Source organism: Anarhichas minor, unplaced genomic scaffold, assembly GCF_050575085.1.
Source record: "Anarhichas minor isolate MPS153535 unplaced genomic scaffold, ASM5057508v1 ptg000050l, whole genome shotgun sequence".
Taxonomy (NCBI): Eukaryota; Metazoa; Chordata; class Actinopteri; order Perciformes; family Anarhichadidae; genus Anarhichas; species Anarhichas minor.
The window spans coordinates 2,122,567-2,145,000 of NW_027466496.1; the positions used below are offsets into that span (position 1 = coordinate 2,122,567).

The window sequence follows — 22,434 nt, forward strand, 5'->3', positions numbered from 1 at the left end:
TGTGGACATTCATAGACACAGCGTCCAGATTCAATTAAATCAAGAGTTGTTTTTGTTGTTGATCATCTTTAGTCCTTTCTTCTTTCCAGCCATCCAACTGGAACCCCCAACAGTTTCGATAAAATAATCCAAAAGACTACAGTAAACTAAGTAATGTCACTGAATGAACAGCTTGAAGAAATTCATGATTCACAAATGCAGCATTTCTTAACCTTTTTCTGAACTGTGTGGCTAGTTTACAAAGCAGTTATTAGTCTTCTCCAATGACCCGCACTCGTATCAAGTGACACGAGGGTTGAAAAACTCTGTATTAATGACTAACATGGATACATGAATTCATTATTAGTATGCATGTTATTTCTTACTGACAGTTGCATACATTGTGAAATATATTTTAGTTGTAAAGTTAGATAAACCTAAATATAGATCACTGTACCGTGATGCGACATATGTCTGCCAGTGGCAAAATGTCTCCCTCAGCAGAACAATGCCACAGTGCCAGAAGAGGCAACATCTTCAGCTCAGTGTCTTTGTTGTGAACATAAATCATCTGAAAACACTGATGCAGGTGAAAAAAAAGACACATTTGGCTACAAACTGTTTTCACAGCAGGGGGCAGAGGATGTTTATCTAATTGATCTCCAATGTTACAATAGCTGAAACTGAGATTACACTTTTTATGCTTACACACATTCCCTCAAAATAAGTCAACATGTTCCACAATATCAGACAAAAAGCTCAAACTTTGTACTAAATTAAACAGACAGAAAACACCCTACACACTATATTTCTCAAATAGTCTGGTGATTAAGACACAAAACGTGTCTCTAAGAATTGCAGCATAGAGAGGTTGTGCAAAGTAACAGCAGAGAAGAGGTAATACAGCGGAAAAGAAAGAAAAATAATGACGTGAAATCAACAAAGCGATACCACCATGTCAAGCGTTACATTTGCAGGGTTACATGCACTTTACAAGCTGTCGTGTCTCTTGGACACAACAAATCTACTTCTATGAACTTTAAAATCAAGTCAAATCATATATGCTTGTCTTTGTTACCCACATTCATTTAATGGCATTCATTTGTGCCATTCTATACAGGAAATGCAGAAAGAGGGTGCAGGAGAAGCAGATAAGTAGGGAGGATGTGGTATTTGGGTTACTTTAACCCAACTGTCTATGACGGGTCAGAAGCATGGAGTATATTCGGGGGTTTCAGCTTGCAAGAATTGAAGAAGGAGGCCACTTGATCAGGCAACTCCGCCAGGACGCTCTGGGCAAGGGCCACGCTGTTCCCCTGCAATGGCAATGTTACAAGAATAAAAGCTAGTCTTAGCCATGTTTGGGACAATGCTATCTGTACTGTTGACAGCTCATGTTGATCAATGACATCAAAAGAAGGCAAGCGGTGGTACATTATTGTGAAGGGTAATTAGCAGGGAGGAGCAGTAGGAGCTGCCCGTCAAGAACAAACGTAATACAAAACTGAATTGTGTAACGTGTGATATTAAATATATTACATTTACTTCTAAATCAGTAAACACCCCGTTATACAAAGTGATAATTAAGTGGATTAAGAAATTAAGACATTAAAGGTGCAATGTACAGGATTGGGAGCATTTCTATACGTCTCTCAACATGGCTACAGCTGAGCCGGCAGCTTGCAGTGCTAAATATATCTGACAGAGCTAACAGTGTTTACCTGAGGGGGAACCAGAGGGTGGGTGCGTATGAGTACAGTGCAGAGCTAGCCAGAGAAACTTCATTCTCTGCTCCGGTAGACATTACTCCACTATATCTTTACATTGATAATAGATAATATAGCTGCTATATTAATGCTCTGAATTATATATATTGCCCCTTTAAAAATCCCTTATATGTACATACAATAACTCTGTTGTGGCAGTATAAAGGTATGGGCTGCTGCTTACTTGAAAATATCTGAAGGGCACAAACTGGACGATGTCTCTTGAGGCGACATCACCCCTGGGTGAACACAGCAATTTGTCATCACTGTCTAGGAACTCCATTTCGCTGAAGTCCGCCCCTCCCACACCCACTATAATGATAGACATGGGCAGACGAGAGGCCTCCACAATAGCAGTGCGTGTCTGGTCCATGTCTGTGATCACTCCATCTGTGATGATGAGCAGCACAAAGTATTGCTGCAGATGGACAGAGTGAAAAAAAAAAGACAATGCCAGATATGAAGTTTACCATTATTAAGTATCAGGATATTATTTGTTTCCTGGTTTGTTTAACTGAGAACTTATATTATCGCTTTCAATTTGAAGTTTGTTTGGACCATTAGGACACATCTTATTACTACATACTGCCTGAACAACATGTTTTAATCACAGATGAGTGATCAGAAGTTCTCTCTGACAAAGACAACATTGAATCCTATAATGTGAGATTTACATAACTAATTGTGCAAGTTTGTTTACCTTTTTATGAACCAGATTTGACTAAATAAATCAGATATTCTTCTCATGGAGAAGAAATAACATGACAAAAAGTGAAATATGTTATTACAATATATGCAAGATGAACTGAAAAAAATGTTTTGTGGTAATAAAGGGAACAAAAGCAGTAAAACAACAGGTATTACCTATTAATTAAGGTATTGTTTTTCTATCAGCTGGTCTTGCTCTCAAAACTGAATGTAAAAACGGTTTGATTTAGGAGTGTCCTCAGATTTCTCTCTTTTCTGCTGGGAAAGGAATGTGTCTACTTACTGAGGCCATGCTCTGCCGGAGAGCTTGTCTGGCGAAGCAGGCTACATGGTTGATAACCGGAGAGAAGTTGGTGGGGCCCCAGAGCTTCAACCGGGGTAGACACTGCTGGTAGGCCGCCACCACACCCTCTATGCCTGCAACACACACACACACACACACACACACACACACACACACACACACACACACACACACACACACACACACACACACACACACACACACACACACACACACACACACACACACACACACACACACACACACACACACACACACACACACACCACTAATGCTGCATTACTGAACAACTTAAACAAACCAAACACTTCACATCCTGTGATAAAGTTTGACTTACCCACGCAGAATGGATTTGCTGGATTGAAATTGATAGGAAACTCATGGGAAACCTGTAAGCATGAATTAAAGATAAATAAATAAATAAGAGCTTTACAATACAGTCCATGACAATTTTGCATCAACTTCTGAATTTTAAAATGGAACAAGTCAGAAAACACATTATTCGTATGCCCCTTAATGTTTATCTTGTTAGAAACAAGTTTCTAATCCTTACCAACTTTATAAAATGTCATCCTCCTGATTGAGTATCAGACCAGTTTGTGACATCACAATTAAATCAAAAATCTTGTGGGTGTTATTAAAGGGTTCAGAACCAAAAGTCGTTCATGAAGCAGTTTGTGCCTTCTGCTAATGACGATAAGGATTTTTAAGGCCTTCTAGCATGTTTTCACACCTGCCAGGAGGGAGGAAGCTGGGCTCCAAAACCAAAGACAGGAAACATCTTGTTACTACAAAAAAAGGACAGAACAAATACAGGTATAGGTATAACATTAATGAGACTACACAAGGCACATCAGTCAGTAGAATAAAGCTGTAAAACTAAGTCCTGTGGAGCGTTGTTATTAATCAAACTTAATCCTATACAAGTTTTCAAATCAGAAGTCAGAAAACAACCAGTTGCATTTGCATCTGACTGGCTGAACTGTTGCATGGATCTGCTTCAACATCTTTTGTTTTTTCCAAACTCTGCAATAGAGAATTGAAGTGGTAGTTTTATGTAGGATGAAGCCGAGTTTGTGTTTACCTGTCATAGTCCTGGATGACATTACCCACCGCCCAGATGGCTGTCAGGTATTCATTATAGCCTTCAGGGTTGATGTAGTGGAGGGACTGGGGAGAGCTGGGATCCCCGTTAGAGCCTGTGAAGTCAATGGCAATCTGGCCGGAGTCCAAGAGAGGATAAGAATCAAGATATGAGAATCTGCTCAATGGCCAAATGCAAATGAGAGTATATATATATATATATATATATATATATAATATATAAAGCTGTCAGAGAGGCACACTACCTGGAAGTAATTACTAAAAAATAGAAAGAACAAATTTTACGAATAGGACAGCACAGTCAGTCAGTACGTGTGGTCTGCTGATTAAAAATTGTGAAGATAAATAAAAGTAACAACATCTTGTGTCTGACATTTCCAAACTCACAGTGAAGTTGATTTGACAACCACCCATGATATAATCCAGGAAGGTATACTCCTTCACCACCTGAAAGAAGGTAAACAATACGTTAACTGTGTGCAGCAGTGCACAATGTACAGTGATGCATTGAAGACTGCAGTAAGAAATATATTGAAATCAATTAAGAATCATTTAAATTGTCTTGAATTTCATTTTTTTCTAAATCATTACCTGGCAGTTATTGATGTAAATGATTCCAGAGTTTTTATAGTTTCTCTTCTTTAGCTTTTTTGGGGTGATGCACTCAAATTCAGCCTGCAAGTGAAATCATGAGTCATATTTATGCCAGTTAAACTTAAAAACAACAAGGCTTTTATTGATAGAGCTGGAATCTAACACGCACACGCACACACACACACACACACACACACACACACACACACACACACACACACACGTATAAAAGTCTCACAGGAGAAAAGTGTGTTCCCATTTGCATCTCAGCCAGTGTGGCTTTAAAGCTCCCAATAAGGTCATGGGCGCCGCTGACATGGTTGTCATAGCAGTCAACCTGAAGATAAAAAACAGAGATTTTCTGTAAGGGGTGACAAAATAAAAGCCCATAAAAAAGTTCTAAAGAGAGACTAACTAAGCATCAAGACATGTTAGTAACGACTTCAGAAAATCAACCTTAATTTATTCATCCTGTCTTTTTGAGACTATAACGGCGAATCCCCGTAGATGTGATATAAACATTATTAAAACATAAAAGTATTCACTATTGGTGGTCAGCAAAGAAGCTTCATCTTATTTTCAATGTATATTTAGTCCAAAACCAATCAAACCTTACAATAAACTACAACGGTCACACCTCACATGCTCAAATAATCAATCACATGTCACTCCTAGTTATCACTGTAAATACAGTAAAGGCAATGGGAGTAACTCAATCGAGTAAAAAGAACGTAGCAAAAATGCACACCTTCAGGTGAGGACACACATCGCTTATCCAGCTGGAGGTGCAGCATGTTTTAAGTTTGGGAGCATTGCAAGATGAAGAAGAAAATGCAATTACAAAATGAATCATTAGTATGTTAGAGTAAGATAAGAGTAACATGGTCAATCAAGCTGATCTAAAAACAATTAAAAAAGGAAAAACAAATACTGTTAGGGGAGGAGGTTGTGTTATCGGGCTGCATTTTACAAGGCTTATTAAGTGAGACAAATAACTGAAACGAAAAACAAAATTACCTTTATAGGTCTCTCCACATCTCCTCCACAGAGAGACCGCAACGAGATGCGGAAGGGTCTCCATATTGGGTTTAAGTTGTTGTTTACCACCTACATGAATGGGTCACAATGAGCCACAGGTCAGTGATGAATCTGAGCCAGCAGAGGAAAGGAGCTGCTGGTGAATATGTTTACCTCTGTCCTGTGAGCCAGCTGCCATCCAGTTTCTGTTTGCTTGTAGAATTCCAGGAAAGGGTCGGACCACCACAAAAACTATACATCCATATTCAAATATTAATCAACGGTACTTCAGGGCAGTTGAAATAATAAAGATATCAGACTTAACGATTTAAAATGACCTATGTTACCTTTTTGTCCAGCCTGCGGGCTGACACCTCAATGTCTGCCACTCTGTTGTCTGTAATCTCTTCAGCACATATCTATTTTGAAAAAAAGAAATAAACAAAATAAATCAAAACTCTTAAATGTTTGGGGATTTAGTACTTTGAACAGTGATGGATAACTCTTTTAGACTTAGCTGTGTCCCCCTTAATCATATTATACCAAAGAGAGAGAAGCAATAAATCAAAAGATCACTATAAGCGTCACCAGACGCAATTATGCAATATGTAATATAATTCCAGAAAGATGGCTAATACCTTAACATAACATATACACCCCAGTATTTGTTGGTGCTTTAACTAAACTTTACAGTATCAAACCTCCAATTGGAGTTTTGTGCATAAAACGACGGTGAGAAACTTTCTGTTATCAGATACGTAGATACCGTCTATCTGATAACACATGTGTCAGAACTGCCTGAGCACAATGCAGCCCTTCTGTCCAGTGTGTCAGTGTCAGCAAAGAGAGGGCCTCATACGGCATGGCTCGTCATATGTTTTACAAATGAGAAAAAGAGTGCACTCACTGTGATGGTCCCATGACCTGCAGGCCTCTTGTCCTTCAGCAACAAAGAGCGAGTCAGCTGCCTGCTCGAAACAATCTGGACACAGAATACTGGCAGCGTCACAGAACGGTGAAAAGGTGGCGGATCGCCCAAACTCTTCTTTCAAAACTGCACAAGGCGAAGCTCACCTGGCCCAGAGTACATTCAAGCTCCCCCAGAAAATCATCATCACCCAGGTCATAGGTGTCATTGTCAATATCATACACGCTAAACTTCAGCCTCTGCACCGTCTCGAAATAGTAATCGATCACAAACTTCTTGGCGAACTTTGGATTCAGGCAGTTCAGGATCATCTCTGTGCGTCCAAACTGATTCACAAAGAAAAACAACACACTTATAATCCATAATGTCAAGAGGACTTGTGCTAAATCCGAAGCCAAATACATACATTGAAATATAAAACAGTGATCATCAACAACTACTGTGGCAACAATGCATTCAGGTACGTCTTTGTTAGATGTAAAGGTTTATATAATTGCTCATCAAAACAAGTCGTATCCATAACATGTGACATTTAACCCCCCCATGTCCTCATACAGACCTCATACCAGTGGGAGCCTGAAGTGTTGATGTACAAGGCACACAGAGGGTCAGACTTAGAGAAGACGTCCATGTCCATGAGGTTCTCGCAGGAGATGGTCAGCTCCACCTTGGTGGCCCAATGGGTGGCCCCTGGCACTGGGGCCCCACCTGAGGCCATGGCTGCTGGTTGTACTAAGATGATAACCACAGATAATTAGAATGATTAAGTACATTTCCTCAAGGTAGGCCTACTTGTATTTTATTTAAATATCTCAATTTTCTGTTACTTTATACTTATACTCTACTACATTTAGGAGGAAAATATTTTTTGACAGGACCCACTCAGCAAAATGACTGACAAAAAACACGTCAGCTTCCGTTGGTCAAACTGTACCTTTAAGCAGTTATCACAGAATAACTTACGTTACCTTTAACATAAATAAAGACAACAATAATAAAATGTGTAGCGTAAAATATTGTAAAATCTTGCTCTTAGCGTCAATTAATGAGGACATGCATGCAGTGACAGTTAGTGGGTGTGGCGATGCCTGGTGCGCCAAAACGAATGCTAACCTAAAGTCTCCACCTAGCTAGTTAGTTAAGTTACACATAGCGTTTCCTCATATCACTTGAAAGCTTACGTTGATTTATTTACCTGTTTAGCTGTTAAAAAATAAACACTTTTGCCTGTCTCTGGTGGTCAAACATGAATACGTGTTTATCTGACAAGAACAGCTGGGCAGCCCGAGGGTGGAGGGGCGGAGCCGACTCTCAGCAGTGCTCCGCTAACTAGTTTAGTAGCTAACATAGCTAACTTCTTCTGTTCTCTTAAATCGTCCGACACGCAAAAAAATATATTTGTCTGGTATAGTTGTGCTAAAATTAAATCTAACCATAGAGTGTAAAAAAGATGGAAACGTTGTTGTGAAACTGTCCGATACAATCCCCGCAGTAAAATTATGACGGAACTGTCGGGAGTTTTGGTTGTTTCTTGTCGACTACATATCTAGGGGACCGACTCCCCGGGGGTGCATTCAAGAAATATCGTTCGTAGCAATAATTAAATGCAGATCATTTAAAATACTGTGAAAGCTAACGTATGAGACATTTCTGTAACACGTATGATGGCCTGTGTAGATGTCTATCTAGATATCTAAGCGTTTATTGTGTTATTCTTTTGCCCTCAAACTAATTTTAAGTATTTTGGGGTTGACATTCAATTTATTTATTTGTTAAATACACAAACGTATCAGTGTGGCGACATGCAATGTAGCATACTGAGGTTGTGCTAAACGACCAACGTTAGTGTGGAAAAAAGTGTGTGGGGGTGTGTGTGTTAAAATATAACTACATAAGTAACACTTTTAAGGCAAGGCAAGTTTATTTGTATAGCACATTTCAACAACAAGGTAATTGAAAGTGCTTCACATAAAAGCATTAAAAGCATCAAACCATAAGGCAAAAGAAAAGTAGATTTAAAAACAATTAAGAACAGTCATTAAAACACTAAAAAGCAGTGTAAGAAATAAAATACAGTAGTAAAATGCAGAAATGCAGGAAATTGATTAATATCCTTGAATATGGTTTAATTAAAAGCAGCAGCAAACAGAAAAGTCTTCAATCTTGATTTAAAGGAGCTGAGGGTCTCAGCAGACCTGCAGTTTTCTGGGACTTTGTTCCAGATATTTGGAGCCGAAAAACTGAACACTGCTTCTCCATATTTAGTTCTGACTCTGGGAACAGAAGGTAGACCAGTCCCAGACGACCTAAGGGAAAGGAATTATACAATAAAATATAACCAATGCGTTGGTGTTAGAGACAACCCTCCCCAAGTATTGGCCTTTTGCAACGTTTTCTGATTGGGCTCTTGAACGTTTCCTGTTTGTATTTGCAGGACCAGCCTCTAAGTTTGCGATGGCTATTCATTTTTTTGATCATTGAGCGTCTGAGTTAACACAATGGCTGGAATTGTGCTGAGACGATGTTGGAGCAGAACTTTGCTGGCAGCACCTTCTGCAAAAGGTGTCAGGATCAGGGGGACAAACCGGAACTACTGGACAACTTTAAGAAGGACAGCCGCTGCTCTGACTGTAAATAACTATGCCTTTTTTTATTCGTACTCATCGGACAGTGTTGTTATCTTGCTCACTTTAACATACTTACTGATACGTTGGAAGAACAATTGTGCCATTGTAAAAACTGCTTATGTGCCTATGTAGGTAAAAGGTCAGCAGGGCTTTCCCTGTCAGAGAGCTGCTTAGCCGCAGCTCTGTGTCTGGATATATGTGTGACAAGTGTAGTACGATGATGAGGAAGACTGTGTATAGTTGAACATAATTTAATATAAGTTGAACTAATAATAGTCCAATTCAGACTGCACAATGCATGTGGCCGAGTGCAATAACCTGATATTGACACACTGCTTCTCTGGTAGTGGTGGGTCACCTTGGGTCAATAGAGACTGATCATTGTGAATGATAACCATCAGCTTTAATCCTCTTAACTATGAAGTAGTCCCTTGCATTGTGTTCTTTATGTCACTCACTTTCTTGTGCACAGAGTGGAAGAGGCGCATTCCTCCTGGGGCTCCCCACGCTATCCTGTCTGGCTTTCGAAGCTTATCACAGAGTGCAGAGTTCAGCCGTGGTCTACGCTTTAGAGAAAGGTAGTTGGCAAATTGCTAGATGTGAGATAACAAACGTGTTTTTACCAAACAAATGTGTTTTTCTTTTCAGGAATTAGGTATAGAATACCACAGTCCTGTCACAATCCTAACCAAACTGTCATTAATAAACACATACTGGAGTTATTTTAATGAGAGCGTGGAGGAAAAAGAGAGTGAGTTGAAGTTTAGTCGAGTGAATTAGGAACGTGAGACCATTTTCTGGCTGAATTTGCTGTTGTGTTTTGTGTCCGTGCAGAGGAGGTTTTGGAGCAGGCTGACTACCTGTACAGCTGTGCAGAGACGGAGAAGCTGTACCAGCTGCTGCTGCAGTACAAGGACAGGTAAGGAGAGAGTTCAGTCTCTCACTTTTTCTCCATTTATCCTGTTCCCACTAGAAGATATTGAAATGTACTCTGTTTTGGTGGATTGTATTATTTATTTGATATTTTCTATCCCACCATATAGTTGTTTTTATGGAAAGTTGAGTGCATTTCCCTCTCTGCCTCAGTGTCTTTTTGTATTGCTCTCCAGAGAGCTCCAAAGTTATTTATTTTACTCGCATACTAGTTGAAGTTGTGATTTTGTTTCCATCCGTCCAGTGATGATGCAGAGTTCCTGTGGAGGCTGGCGCGGGCGTCTCGTGACCTGTCCGTCCAGCCCAACATGGAGGCCGAACGGAAGAAGCAGCTGACGTTCGAGGGTTTCGAATATGCAAAGAAGGCTCTGGAGAAGGATGAGAACTGTTTCGCAGCACACAAAGTAAGACGCTGGTTTTCACTGAGAAGACACTACTGGTTCGCCTCCATCAGATCCGGCTTATCAGAGAAAAATAAGTAACCTTGTGTCACAAACCGGGCCGAACGGCCATGACAAGAAAGGGAGAGGCATTCAACGAAGCAGTTTAACAAATTATTTATTAATTTTAAAGTAACATAAACTAACAGTGACATGTGAAGTCAGTCATTTCAGCAGTGTGAGTGTGTGCGTGGAAAGTGTATATGCAAACCAAAATGGGTGTCTCAGGAAGGAGAGAGAGAGACCCACTGAGAATGACGAGGGTTGTTATACAGGGTGCACTGGCACACAGGGCCAGTGTCGCTAATAGCCTCAGGTGTTTCCACTCTGCTGACGACCCTCTGCCACACCCACCTCCAACACCTGCAAGGAAGGCACATATATTATTGTCTGGTCATTAACATGGCCCCAAACATAAATGAATGATCATAAACCTCCTGCAAGTAACGCTCATAACCCGCAATAAAAAAATAACAAACACAGCCTCCTAAGCACAAGACACGACGCACAAATCTAAGCAAGACATGTTTCCTAACACAATAGGACATCCGTGGTTTGTCTTTTAGAGCTTTTAACAACCACAACCACGGTAAAACAAACTTCACTTTTTGCATACATTTGCAGCATGTTGCCAAGTTTATCACGACATTGTGACATTTAGGTCCAATTCGACCAAACTCTCAACATTCTTCCTCTCCTAACTCAGTGGTACGCCGTGTGTCTCAGCGATGTTGGGGAATACGAGGGAGTCAAGGTGAAAATTGGAAATTCATACATCATCAGGAAACATCTAGAGGTGAGAGGACATTTGGGTCAATGCCATGTTATCATTGTGTCACATTTACAATGTGAAGTAAGGGAAAGATGTTGCTTTTTTTCCTAGAGAGCTGTTGAACTCAATCCCAAAGATGCCACTTCCTTCCATATTTTGGGTTACTGGTGAGTCAATTATAGTTGTGACATTTTGTTTTACGCCCACAGAATGAAAACAAATGAATGCTCATAATGTGGTTTAGAGAACCTTTAAAGATGCAAATATTTACCATTAATAATATTTGAGCTGTTTTGGAGCAAAAACTGCATTTGGCAATGTTGTTGCATTTCGCTTTGTTCGCCACTAGAGGTTAACAGTGTAAAAGAAAATGTGACAGACTGCAAGATGTCACTACTGTGCACAATAATTCTATAATATGTTATTAGAGCTTTGAGGAGGCTTTATCATTCAGGGTAATCTGTATGCATTCTCTCTCTTAGGTGCTTTGCTTTTGCTGAGCTGCCTTGGTACCAACGCAAGGTGGCGGCTGTCATTTTTTCTTCACCACCCAAGGCCACATACGAGGAGGTGAGGACGGCTCCGTCTATAAGCGCTCTCTTTGTTTTGTTGCTAACTGCACAATGGCTGCCTTTTAACTCGGCTTCAGGCTGGAATTAACAGCTAGTTTGTCACTTTTTTTGGTTTTGGTTTGGAGAGATGAACATCTTCTCAAATTTCGATGAAGTCATGTTTTTCTGCCCCTCTTTAGGCTTTGGAATTCTTCCTGAAAGCTGAAGAAGGTAAAATACTAATAAAGTCACAGAGGCATTGACTGAAAGAACTGCTTTATCTCTTGTTGGCTGCAGCTCAGATTTCTCACATCAGCAAAAGCACTGTGCGTGTGAACGATTTCTTTAAAGGTTTGAAATGCATTCAACTAACGTGAACTTCTGTGTGCCAGTTGATCCGAACTTCTACAGTAAAAATCTGCTAATGCTCGGGAAGACCTACATGGGCATGAAAGACAAAGAGAAGGCGCTGCTCTTTCTAACCAAAGCAAAAGAGTACCCGGCCCACACACAGGAAGACAAAGAGGTGAGCGCACTTCCTCTTGATTGTGCTTTTTCAGAACCTTTTTGGCTCAGACGTGATAATAGTTTGAACTGTGAGGAAGATGAAACACCTCCAGGAATCTTGACGCATGAATCATGTGTGCCGATGTGAGCGCACTTACAGTATATTTGTTCCTTCGGCAGGTCCATAGAGAAGCAGTTGACCTCTTGAAGAATCTCGGATGAACCTGTAATTACCGCATGATGCTTTTGGACACCGTTAATAATTCCTAACAAATGTTTATCTTTTGAGCTGATTCTGTAATTATTAATACAGTAGAACTGCTTTGTGGTAAAAGTTGCATATTGTAAATTACATTTTTAGAACTTGTTAGTTTAAATCAAGAAATGTAACAACTTTCATTCCCAAACCGTATCTGCATATCAACTATTTAAATGTCAGCTTGAATACTTGAATAGTCAAGTATAAGCTCTTACTGTGTTTTCTTTTTAATAATAATAAATTAAATGTTGGCCACATCTCAACAATGGTCGCTGCTTCTTCACAAGCACAGGGTGAACCGAGCCGGTTTAATGAGACCATATGAAATACTTCAACACATTTCCTTTGACACTAGTTCTTTGCCTCCAATTAAAGAAGATATTGGTATGAATAAATTCAAACCAGCTGTAAAGATGGTCGGATATATTTATTAAATGTTTGTTTTTTTCACAGGCAAGATCCAATCAAAACCGAGGATAAACCAAGAGCACATTGTGTTGTTTTTCTCTAAGAACAGAATAAGATAAGTTTTGTTGTGAATCCTGAGCAGAAGGCCTCTCATCCCCCGATAATCACACAACAAAAAGAAAGCAAGCGTGCTCATGGAGGAGGGGGTTTATCCACTTATTTATTTGTATCTCATAAATCCATCTCTCTTCCTTTTTAAAATGGGTGAAAGCAGATTAAAAATGAATCTTCTATACACATCGTCTCCAGTAAAGGGGCATTCTGTACAGTGTAGTTGGTGTTTACAGTGTGTATCTACACGCGATATGTTACAGTTTGGATGCGCTTCAGGCGGCCTAAACCCGCAGTCGGCACAGAGGCAAGTTCCCTGCTGCGCCATCACGTACTGTAATGATGAAGAGTAGCGTGAATCAGCTTTGAGAAGAATACACCCGCGTTACTGGCTGCGACGAAGGCAACCCGATCAACATCCCGTCTATTTCTGATAAGAACGAAAGGCATCACAGATCTCCATCAATTGAGCGGTGGCTCTGTGTGATTAATTATAATATTTAAGTACTTTATTTACTTTCATTATCTTTATACAATGAATATTCACATACACAGTTGATTTTCTTTGATTACAGGTTTCTGTTCAAAAGGAAGCACAAAGTTATGCAGTGTTGACTCTTTAAAAGTCGGCTCCTTTTGCTACAGTAAATGTTTTTTCTTCATACTGCCGTCCCTCCACAGGGACAGCTGAATACAATGTTATATACATGACTGATAGCTCGAGTAATCACAAGCTCCTCCTAGAAAAAGTCTGAAGCAGCTTGCTGCTGTTTGCAGTGGTCTGAGAAAAACAACAATGCTGGAGGAAACGAGGAGAATGGCCGGCCACGTTTAGACCACCGACCTAAAGAATAAGCACCAGAGTTTATGATGTCCCCTGAAGCATGAAAGGAAAGAAAGGACATGGGGAAGGTGAGGGGTGCAAAATCAAAAACGCACAACATGTAGCACTGCAATGCTGTGTCAAGTCCCCAAGCTTCTGCTGCTGAGGAGTTGCCCTGTGGAAGGGTTCCACACATTTGGTCTGTGGCACTTCAGTGTGTCATTAACTCAACTCTTATTTGTATGTGAAAGGTTAGTTTTGATTTTTCTTTCTGCATCTTGACTGATTTACAGACTCGCGCATCGTTATTAAACTAAGGCTCTCTTACCTCAGCACTAAACCTGAGAGTGAGATTGAACGTGGGCTGAGTACACTAAACCGGATGAACTCGGGGAGAGGGCTCACCGCTATGGCTTGAAGGTTATTTTGTTTCACTCCAGTCAGACTGTTGACTGCACAGCCAAATAGCAGATACACACGCATGTGACACATTGTTATTTTCTAACAATACATCACAGGTGGATGACCTGGTTAATACTTTCAGAAACCCAACATTTCTAGTAGACCCATCAACCCCTAAATGTGTTGTAATGCTTATTATATTGGCCAGTTTCCACTCCACTGACTACATGCAATATTTATATATAGATGTTGCTTTCAAGACATGAAATTTGATACGTTTTTTTCTTAGTCCAGTGCCCATCTCCTTTATGACCACTCACCCAAAAAGAACAAACAAACATGGAACTTTGAAGGACATTTACTGCCATTTTGCAACAATGCTGGGATCTGTATGCCTCGGAGGCTTCTGTTGTAATTATCGTGGTTGGTAATAAGTGAGAAGCTGAAAACAGCTGCTTCCAGTACATGTACAAATGAACTTTCACGTGAACGGGGGTGTCTTTTTGACAACACAAGACAGCCAAATATCACATGCTGTCTTGTATCATATGATCCCCCTGCAGGCAAGATGCCCTGCAGGGGGATTTGTCTATTGTGATACCTATGACTGAGGGATTTAAATAAATGTGATCTTTATGTTATCAAATAAGCATTATCATTCATGCCTGTTGCTCTGTAAACCACGGCGGCTTCATCGGAAACTTTACGGCCCGAGACTGAAATTCAGAAAGGCAAAAGAGAATCAGCAGAGAACACAGAGTCTGTACTTTGTCTCTTATGTTGTGGCAATTATCCAAACCGCTCAAACTTTAAATGAAAACTGTGAGTGTGTCGTCCTGGTGTGTATCTCACTTAAACTGAAGCGGTGGGCTGCAGTCATAGCGGCCTGGAACATGTCCAGTGTCCCTGGCTTAAACGTCTGAACTATGAATATCAGGCCCAACTGCCACCACACAACCAATTCACACATTTCGATTTAGAGTCTTTTTCTTGATTCCCCATTTGCCTTTTGATCTCGTAGCCTTTCTCCACGGACTTCATGACCGTCTGTTTTCCTAACTCGCGCCGTTATTCACGGGAGGATCCGACAATGCTTCTTACTCAGGGCTGTCCAGATGTACGAGAGGGTTATCCTCTGCTTCGGATCATCCTTTCATCCTGTCTGATGATAATGGTAAGACAGCTCATTAAGAGACAGAGCGTCGTTGCTAAAATGTCTTTGTGTGTGTTTAGTATAGGTGGGGGTAGAGGGTGGTCACAGCAGTCTTCTCATCTTCAGAGGCAGCCATGCAAGCACGCAAAAATTGCAACAATTACTATGAGTCCAATGGGGGAAAAAAATTCAGGCACCAAACCCCAAAACTACTCTTGCCATTTAGTAGCTCTATAGAACTAGAGCCTTAAAAGAAGATCGCGCTTTAACTATAAAATCCTCTCAAAAACACTTTCAGTCTCTCTTAAAAAGCCAGTCAGCAGAGGGGAGGACATTAAAAAAATATCCATGATTTCTGTTTTAAACAGAGGAGCAAAAATGCTGAAATGCTTGCATATTTCATGATGGGGTATCATATAATATTTAAGGGCTGAGGAACAGGATTGCGGCAAAAACGATGCTGCAAATTAAGATTTGGTTTAAAATGACAAAATAGCTTATATACATTGGTGGTTATCTTGTGCAATTCTTTTTTTGTTTTGTTTGTTTAACTTGGCTGAATAAACAGCGATGTGGGGAGGGAGAGAAAAACAAGAGTCCTCCGTCTATTCTTGGCCAAATCCTTCGGTTTCCTCGATGGCAAAGAGCAGCTTCTCTTTCAGCTGGTCGAAACTCTTGTAAGGAGGCAAGTCCAGGCGGTTGAAACTGAAAAAAAAACAAGGACGAAAGATCAGTGTAAAGAATCGGATACTTAAATAAAACATGAATTAGTTATAAAACAGTGTTCCCATACACTCAATGTTTTTTTGCTTGTAATGCGATAGAAAATATTCATTAAACAGAACAAAGCAGCATCTCTATCAGTTTCAAATCTGCAGAGGCAGTGATTGGAACACGCCAGCAAAACTGATCGAGAATCAAGAGTAAAACATAAAACAAATAACAATCCCAGTTAACTTAATACCTGTGAGTAATGTACGGAACAACATCTAATCAACACTATCTAATCACACTATTTGAGGGAGGAATGAATCCCAGGAATCAGAGGAAGAGCACTCCACTCACCATGTGTGGCTCCTAGGAAGCCATGTGTCCTTCCCCACCTTCTCAATGCAGAACTTCTGGGGCCCGTTACTTCCTGCAATACAAAAAGAAGATGAGGAGTGAGGACATTATGTATCCATAGCTCTTGGTTTCTGAATGGTTATTTCATAAATTTGTTATTCTTTGTGTCTCTATCTATCACTGACCCATGAGTTCAGCAAAGCCGCCCAGAGGAAGCCTGCAGGTTCCAGTGACAAACTGCATGAGCCGCAGTCGCACTTCGTTGTCCACTTCTTTCACCAGCTTCAAGGGAGGAAGTTACAACACACACACACACACACACGTTAATGACCACACTACTGACTCGACAGGCTGCTAAGCATCAGATGATATGACACATTTTAATTAATCATTGAAAAGGAGTAACGTGAACTCAAGAGAAATGTCATCTGTAAGATTTGCCATGCTGTGTCAGTAACACCACAAATGTCAGCCTGCACGGCAGCCGATTTCTCACGAGAATCAGAGGATCACATATCACCCGGAAATCCTTGTCGTCAGGCTTCAAGTAACGAGTTTGTGTCCGGTAAGCCAGAGCACGGACCAAACCAGCGTCCTGTGAGGAGCTACTGGGGAGCAAAGTAAGACACTGAAGGCTTTTCTCGATGGAAAAGGTGCTGTCGCTCTTCTGCTGACGTTCTTAGGCAAGAGTTTGATTGACAGATGGTTCATCCAATCACATCTGCCATATTTCAAACAGTTTCCAACAACGGCTTCTCAGATTGTTCTGTGTAACACAAACTATGCAATGTGCAACGCCCTGTGGAACACGTGGAATATTCTGCTCCTTCCCATTATAAACAGACGAGGGCGAGGAACATAGAAGCAAGGTCTGTGTCTGTGTGTGTGCGTGTGCGTGCGTGACTGTACCTGCCAGAACCAGATGATCTGTTTGCTGTTTCTTGTATAGTGGCGGTACACCGTGTTCCTCTGCCAGTCCTGAAGGTCTACCTCCTGCATTCCACAGAGCATCACCTGCGTCGAACACACACACACATACAACTAAATAAATGACCAATAGAACTATTAATTCATTCATTATTAGAAGTAGAGAGAATTCTCACACAAAAGAATGATTTTCTACACACATCCACATCATTCCATCGTATTTAAGTAATGATTAAAGCTCTGAGGAGTCGGGTAGGCTACTGGAAACACACACTAGAAACATGACACCACAGGTCATGAACAGCACCCAACAGGACGGAGCTTGTTACGGCACTACTGGCATCAGACTACGCTGCTCACCTCGAGCTCCTTCTCATCAAAGTACTGGAGCCACTGAAGTGGGACCACCTCGTTGAAGCCGTCCAGGAAAGCTTTGGTCTGACCTTCCACCCCGCGGGAGAACCTCCACTCTGCCATGAGACTGCAAGCACAGCACAAATGTACTTTGTAAGTTTATAAATATATATAGATATAGTTAGCATTATGATGAAACAGCAGTTATACTGAACCTGATATACTCCTCCTTGTTCTCCTCAGTGACCAGAACATTGGTGCCATCAGGTTTCAGGTCATGAGAAGTGATCTTCCCCAGGATCTCCATGTCCACTGAGAAGTACATCTCCAGACCACACTCTTCAATGTTGTTGTCCCTGAGGACAGATGAGATTGCGTTGCTGCCACAGCATAATCAAGGGTGATTACGGCTCATTGTTGCAAAAAGAACCAAACTAAGATCTCTACCTTTCCACCCGTAAGCAAAAAAAAAAAAATCAGACTGTCTTATTAAAGTTAGCAAACACTGGCAGAGTCTCCATCTTTGTTCCTAACTGTTCTAACTATTATGTCTTCACACTGCTTCATCCCTTTGTAGCATCTCGTCTCTTCTCCCTCTGTGGGAAGAGTATTCTTTAAATGCTGTGTATGTGTAGTCTGTCCTCTCTCTGTTTCTCTGTGGTACGGACGTCTTTGTGGTTAAGGTCCCAACGTTATCTTGATCAACAGTCCTCACTCCAAACACTTAATCTTTACTTAGTGTTACATTTTATGTACTTTCTTTCTTGGTCCGCACCAAAGAAAATGATATTTTGTTACATTACAGTCATTTAGCAGACGCTTTTATGCAAAGCGACTTACAATTCAGATTCTATCACATTTCTATACCGTAGAACAGCTACGGGAGCAATTTTTGAGGTTAAGTGACATGCGATTAGCGGAGCCAGAACCGGGGCTCGAACCACCGATCCTTCGATTGAAGGACAGCCCTGCTATCCACTTAGTCACAGTCGCCCCACATGTTGTAGCCCCCACATAGCTCAGGAAGAATTACTTTGATAAGTATTAGTTGGAACGGACTGAGACCAACCTTGAGCTCTGTGTGCTGGATGATTCATTTAAGAAAGTGACTCTTTTATTGAAAGCTCCACTGGGAGTAAAGTGCTGTGATATCAAAGGGTAACTAAGGTGTAATCGGTAGCCGCGAAACGAGCTGCGAGGGCAAGAGAGCAGTGTCGATGTAAAGTTTCGTGGGGCTCTCCCTCAATACTGGACCAATATTAGAAATTGTTGTTGTCATTTGTCACTTGGACAGAAATAATGTCCAGGTAAAAAAATTCCTCTTTCAGAGCTTAATTTTCCTGTCATGCACTCTACTGTCAAGAGAATACATGTCTAAAATCTGAAGGCTGTGCAGACCAAAGACACAAATTACCTTATCCATATCAGTGAGTTGTAGAACTCTGGGTCGATGGACTCCAGGTCTTTGAGTATTAGCTTCTTGTTCAGCATGCGTTTGTAGAAAGGCAGAGAGAAGCCTGTGTCGATAAACTTGCCGTGGAAAAGTGCCTGTAGCAAGAGATACACAAAGAGAGATTTATTCAATTGCGTTTGTACCACAATAACGTTAACATTATAAATTCATGACATGTTTACGTCAAATGTGTCGACTAAAATAACTAGCTTGTTTCACTTCTAATCTTCTTTGCGTAGGTGTTGGTGTTATCAGGATCGTGTTGCGTGGGCAGCATGTGGACTTGCCATTGCAATGAAGCGGCCTATGAAGCAGAAGTAGGAGAGGTGGTCCGGGTTGATAGCAGAGGCTGGGTTGATCTGCAGACAGTAGTTGCTCTTGCCGGCATACTCAAACAGACAGTACATGGGGTTCAGCACTTCATGGGACAACAAGAAGAACCATTCTCTGCAAAATCACGAGAGGAGAGACGGAGACAAGGAGCGAGGGCGAAGACAAGAGAGTGTAGGTGGGGGAGTGAGTAAGAATAGAAATGGGAAACGAAATTAAGTGAGGAAAAGTTGGAAATGAGAGAGTAGAGAAGGGGGGGGGGGGGCAAGAGTTTTACATGATTAATTACTGCTTACACTTCAGAATAAGCTTGTTTCAATTGACATTATACTATTTCTATTGTCTATATTACCGGGCTAAGCCACCATAGTCTAGACCCTCCTCGCCTCTGAAGATAACGTAGAGTCTCCTCCTCAAGTCGTATGGCTTCAGGGCCATAATCTAATAAACAGAGAAAACACACATCAGCTACACCGCATCAGCAAATGACAAAGGACAGTTGGCATACATTTATTGACTGTAGAGCTGAAATTAACCATATATGTAAGCTGTGATGCATCGCATTACTGTATGTGCTGAATAATATTGGTTTAAACTGGAACCGGACCGTGGTAGAAAATCCCTCTTACTTGCTGGAAAGAGTCTTCAAACAATGTCTGTCTGGAGACGGTGATCTTCACATGGCTAGGGAGAGCATTGGACTGAGCAAACAGGGCAAAACATTAATGCATCTGGGACGGAAAAATAAGATAAAGGCGAGTAACTGAAAGCAAAAAAAATAGAGTTATGGAGTAAGAGAAAGAAAGCGCTTACCTGGCACAAGTAGCGGAAATGGGCAAGCTTCCATCGAAAGCTGCGCTCATAGGCAATCTGAGGGCCTTTGGTGCTGAGAAGAACAAAGAAACACAAGTGTAAGCCGATAGATGCAATGCAATGGATTCTCCAGGGGTCAACCGTTGAATCTTGACCATATAATGAAAAACAAATGTAGTACATGTGAAATATGCTCTGGAAGGGTCCCAGCAAGTTATTATTTAGAAATATTTTCTGGCTTTTCGGAGTAAATTCATCAACTTCCCTGAACGTCTCTGCGTGAAACAGAACCGTTGAAATTAAATTTCTTCAGAGTGAATATTCACAGCCCCTCTCCAGTGATGAACTAAGATCCCAGGCTTCAAAATAAACCTCTCGACTGTGTTCATTCACAATGGTTGTGGGAACCATTATTTTTCTGAATCTTCTTTGAATTTCTTGAGCTTTATGTGAATTTAAAGCAAAACATGACTCCATCTGGTCCTTGTAAAGTGCTCTCAATGCATAAGTTCCCATAGCTACGGCTCTTCAGATTACTGACTTTCTATAGGCTGTGAGATCACGTAAAGTGAACTTTTTTTAAAACGTGTTCTTACACAGAGGACTTTCCGGTGCGGGGATCGCTGAAAGTGGTGGTTCGGGTGTTGTGATCCACAAAGTAGCGAACTCCTTCCCTTGTGTACCGGATCTCCCAACCTTCGGGGAGAGGATCTTCATTCTGTAGCCTGCACACACACACACACACACACACAGACACAAGGACAAAGTAACACTTTGTCAATAGTTCCTTAAAAGTGAATGCGGGTGTAATGCAATGGATTGATGAACAAGTTTGATCTTTTAATGGTACTTCAGTATATGATGTATTGTCTTAAATATAAGACAATATTTTGGGGGGTCATTTCATATTTTGGGCTAACTAACTTTTATAAGCTGTAGAACATGTAAGGACTGAATTGCAACATCTTACGCACGATCAGACAGCATTTCTTGCAATTTATGGCGTTGATTTTAAAATTGCTTGTAAGCAACCACCAAATGAGTGCTAACGTTAGCTTAACACAAACCAAGAACTGTACGCTGCTTAATAGTTAATAGTATCGGTCAAATGAATCAAAACTACTGACCCGAAATCTCAAGTGCCGCACTAATTTGCTTTCAGGCCTGCTGTTTTGTTTTTGACGTCAGGCCACGAGAGGCACTCAGCAATGCAAACGAATGGCCAAAATGCTCTCATAAGCTCTCATTGAAAACGATTACAAAAATAAAAAGGCCCCAGGCTGCTAAAACACGCACCGTCTGATCGGGGCCTTACAATGACCTCGTAAGACAAGATGTAGCAGCTTCCAAACAAATTCAACAGAAGGTTAATGGTGCTATAATAACTTATCATGGTAGAGAGATGGTGGCAAATTAGTTCCATTTGCTTTGATGATAATACGTTGTTCTTCTCCTGGAGATCATAACCTGTTGTATGTTTTTAAGAATGAGTTCTCAGTGGCTGACCACATCAGGACCTGTCGCTAGAGACGAGTCACCAGCAGAATGCCTCTAGCGATGCAGCTCGGTGTGATCAGCCATTTAGACTATTGATTTAGGTCAAAAGGTCAAATTAATTTGGATATGCTTCTCATGAATAGTTTTACCTCTTGAGAAATCAAAAAACAATAGGAACTGTGAAAGGATTGTGGATTGTGCAAACAATCTGGAGCCCAAAAGAGTTATGCGTATAGTGATGCGTGTCTTGTTGTTATGGATTAAATGTTACCGTACGTCATGGTGGGTTACACGGTATTCTTGACATTCTGTTCAGATGTAATAATTATAATCACTCTTCTTAATAGAAACCAGGTCAGAAAAGCAGAGGATTCCTTCCACTTCAGCTACACATACAGTGAGGTCAGTACACCACAGTTGCTACCTCAGAATGTTCACGGTATTAGTACGAATATCATAGAACTGGTCAACACAGGTCTAAGAAAAAGACATTATATTTTGGCCCAAACAAGGCCAGTAAAATCGCCGGTAAACCTCAGAGAGAACGATGCAGTAACATGGTGGTGCAGGACAGAAAAAGCCCATTACCTTCCACATAAAGAATGATGA

At 40.9% G+C, this 22,434-nt stretch overlaps 3 protein-coding genes across 5 annotated transcripts in view; 1 reads left to right on the forward strand and 2 right to left on the reverse strand.

Moving 5' to 3' along the window:
* Positions 1–598: 598 nt before the first annotated feature.
* LOC142971864 (copine-3-like) lies at positions 599–7,733 on the reverse strand. 2 transcript variants are annotated; one of them, XM_076112583.1, is made up of 16 exons: positions 7,596–7,733; positions 6,960–7,132; positions 6,547–6,726; positions 6,380–6,454; positions 5,820–5,891; positions 5,647–5,724; positions 5,473–5,562; positions 4,694–4,792; positions 4,453–4,536; positions 4,249–4,308; positions 3,842–3,975; positions 3,491–3,545; positions 3,095–3,146; positions 2,737–2,870; positions 1,930–2,163; positions 599–1,295 (listed from the first exon to the last, which is right to left on the reverse strand). In XM_076112583.1, exons 2-16 carry the CDS (start codon positions 7,116–7,118, stop codon positions 1,176–1,178), a joined length of 1,626 nt encoding a protein of 541 aa, XP_075968698.1. In that variant the 5' UTR covers positions 7,119–7,132; positions 7,596–7,733; the 3' UTR covers positions 599–1,175. The 2 variants fall into 2 exon arrangements, with proteins under 2 accessions (XP_075968698.1, XP_075968699.1); XM_076112584.1 differs by lacking the exon at positions 7,596–7,733 and having other exon boundaries at positions 6,967–7,106.
* A 271-nt stretch (positions 7,734–8,004) lies between these two features.
* On the forward strand, positions 8,005–13,805 carry rmdn1 (regulator of microtubule dynamics 1). Of its 2 annotated transcripts, XM_076112635.1 has the most exons (10): positions 8,008–9,030; positions 9,500–9,605; positions 9,862–9,946; positions 10,205–10,364; positions 11,107–11,196; positions 11,284–11,339; positions 11,655–11,742; positions 11,924–11,954; positions 12,116–12,249; positions 12,411–13,805. In XM_076112635.1, the coding sequence occupies exons 1-10, from the start codon at positions 8,899–8,901 to the stop codon at positions 12,450–12,452; spliced, it is 924 nt and encodes a 307-aa protein (XP_075968750.1). In that variant the 5' UTR covers positions 8,008–8,898; the 3' UTR covers positions 12,453–13,805. The 2 variants fall into 2 exon arrangements, 1 of the variants encoding a protein (XP_075968750.1); XR_012959426.1 differs by lacking the exon at positions 11,924–11,954 and having other exon boundaries at positions 8,005–9,030.
* wwp1 (WW domain containing E3 ubiquitin protein ligase 1) overlaps positions 13,098–22,434 on the reverse strand; it is a 26,144-nt gene continuing 16,807 nt past the window's right edge. Inside the window, exons 14-25 of the mRNA XM_076112634.1 lie at positions 20,925–21,053; positions 20,329–20,401; positions 20,145–20,216; positions 19,868–19,956; positions 19,473–19,632; positions 19,147–19,280; positions 17,948–18,088; positions 17,739–17,859; positions 17,361–17,465; positions 16,637–16,733; positions 16,452–16,524; positions 13,098–16,091 (exon numbers count right to left, since the gene is read on the reverse strand). Coding sequence (XP_075968749.1) covers positions 15,992–16,091; positions 16,452–16,524; positions 16,637–16,733; positions 17,361–17,465; positions 17,739–17,859; positions 17,948–18,088; positions 19,147–19,280; positions 19,473–19,632; positions 19,868–19,956; positions 20,145–20,216; positions 20,329–20,401; positions 20,925–21,053 — 1,294 coding nt within the window. The 3' untranslated portion in view covers positions 13,098–15,991. The remainder of the gene's footprint in view (positions 16,092–16,451; positions 16,525–16,636; positions 16,734–17,360; positions 17,466–17,738; positions 17,860–17,947; positions 18,089–19,146; positions 19,281–19,472; positions 19,633–19,867; positions 19,957–20,144; positions 20,217–20,328; positions 20,402–20,924; positions 21,054–22,434) is intronic.

Coding starts and splice junctions, on each gene's coding strand:
- LOC142971864 (XM_076112583.1), bottom strand. CDS start 7,118: ATGGCCTCAGGTGGGGCCCCAGTGCCAGGGGCCACCCATTGGGCCACC. Junction 5,892..6,379: donor CAGGTCATGGGACCATCACA/GTGAGTGCACTC, acceptor TTTTCAAAATAG/ATATGTGCTGAAGAGATTAC. Junction 5,725..5,819: donor CCCGCAGGCTGGACAAAAAG/GTAACATAGGTC, acceptor ATGGATGTATAG/TTTTTGTGGTGGTCCGACCC.
- rmdn1 (XM_076112635.1), top strand. CDS start 8,899: ATGGCTGGAATTGTGCTGAGACGATGTTGGAGCAGAACTTTGCTGGCA. Junction 9,947..10,204: donor CTGCTGCAGTACAAGGACAG/GTAAGGAGAGAG, acceptor CCATCCGTCCAG/TGATGATGCAGAGTTCCTGT. Junction 11,743..11,923: donor CCAAGGCCACATACGAGGAG/GTGAGGACGGCT, acceptor GCCCCTCTTTAG/GCTTTGGAATTCTTCCTGAA.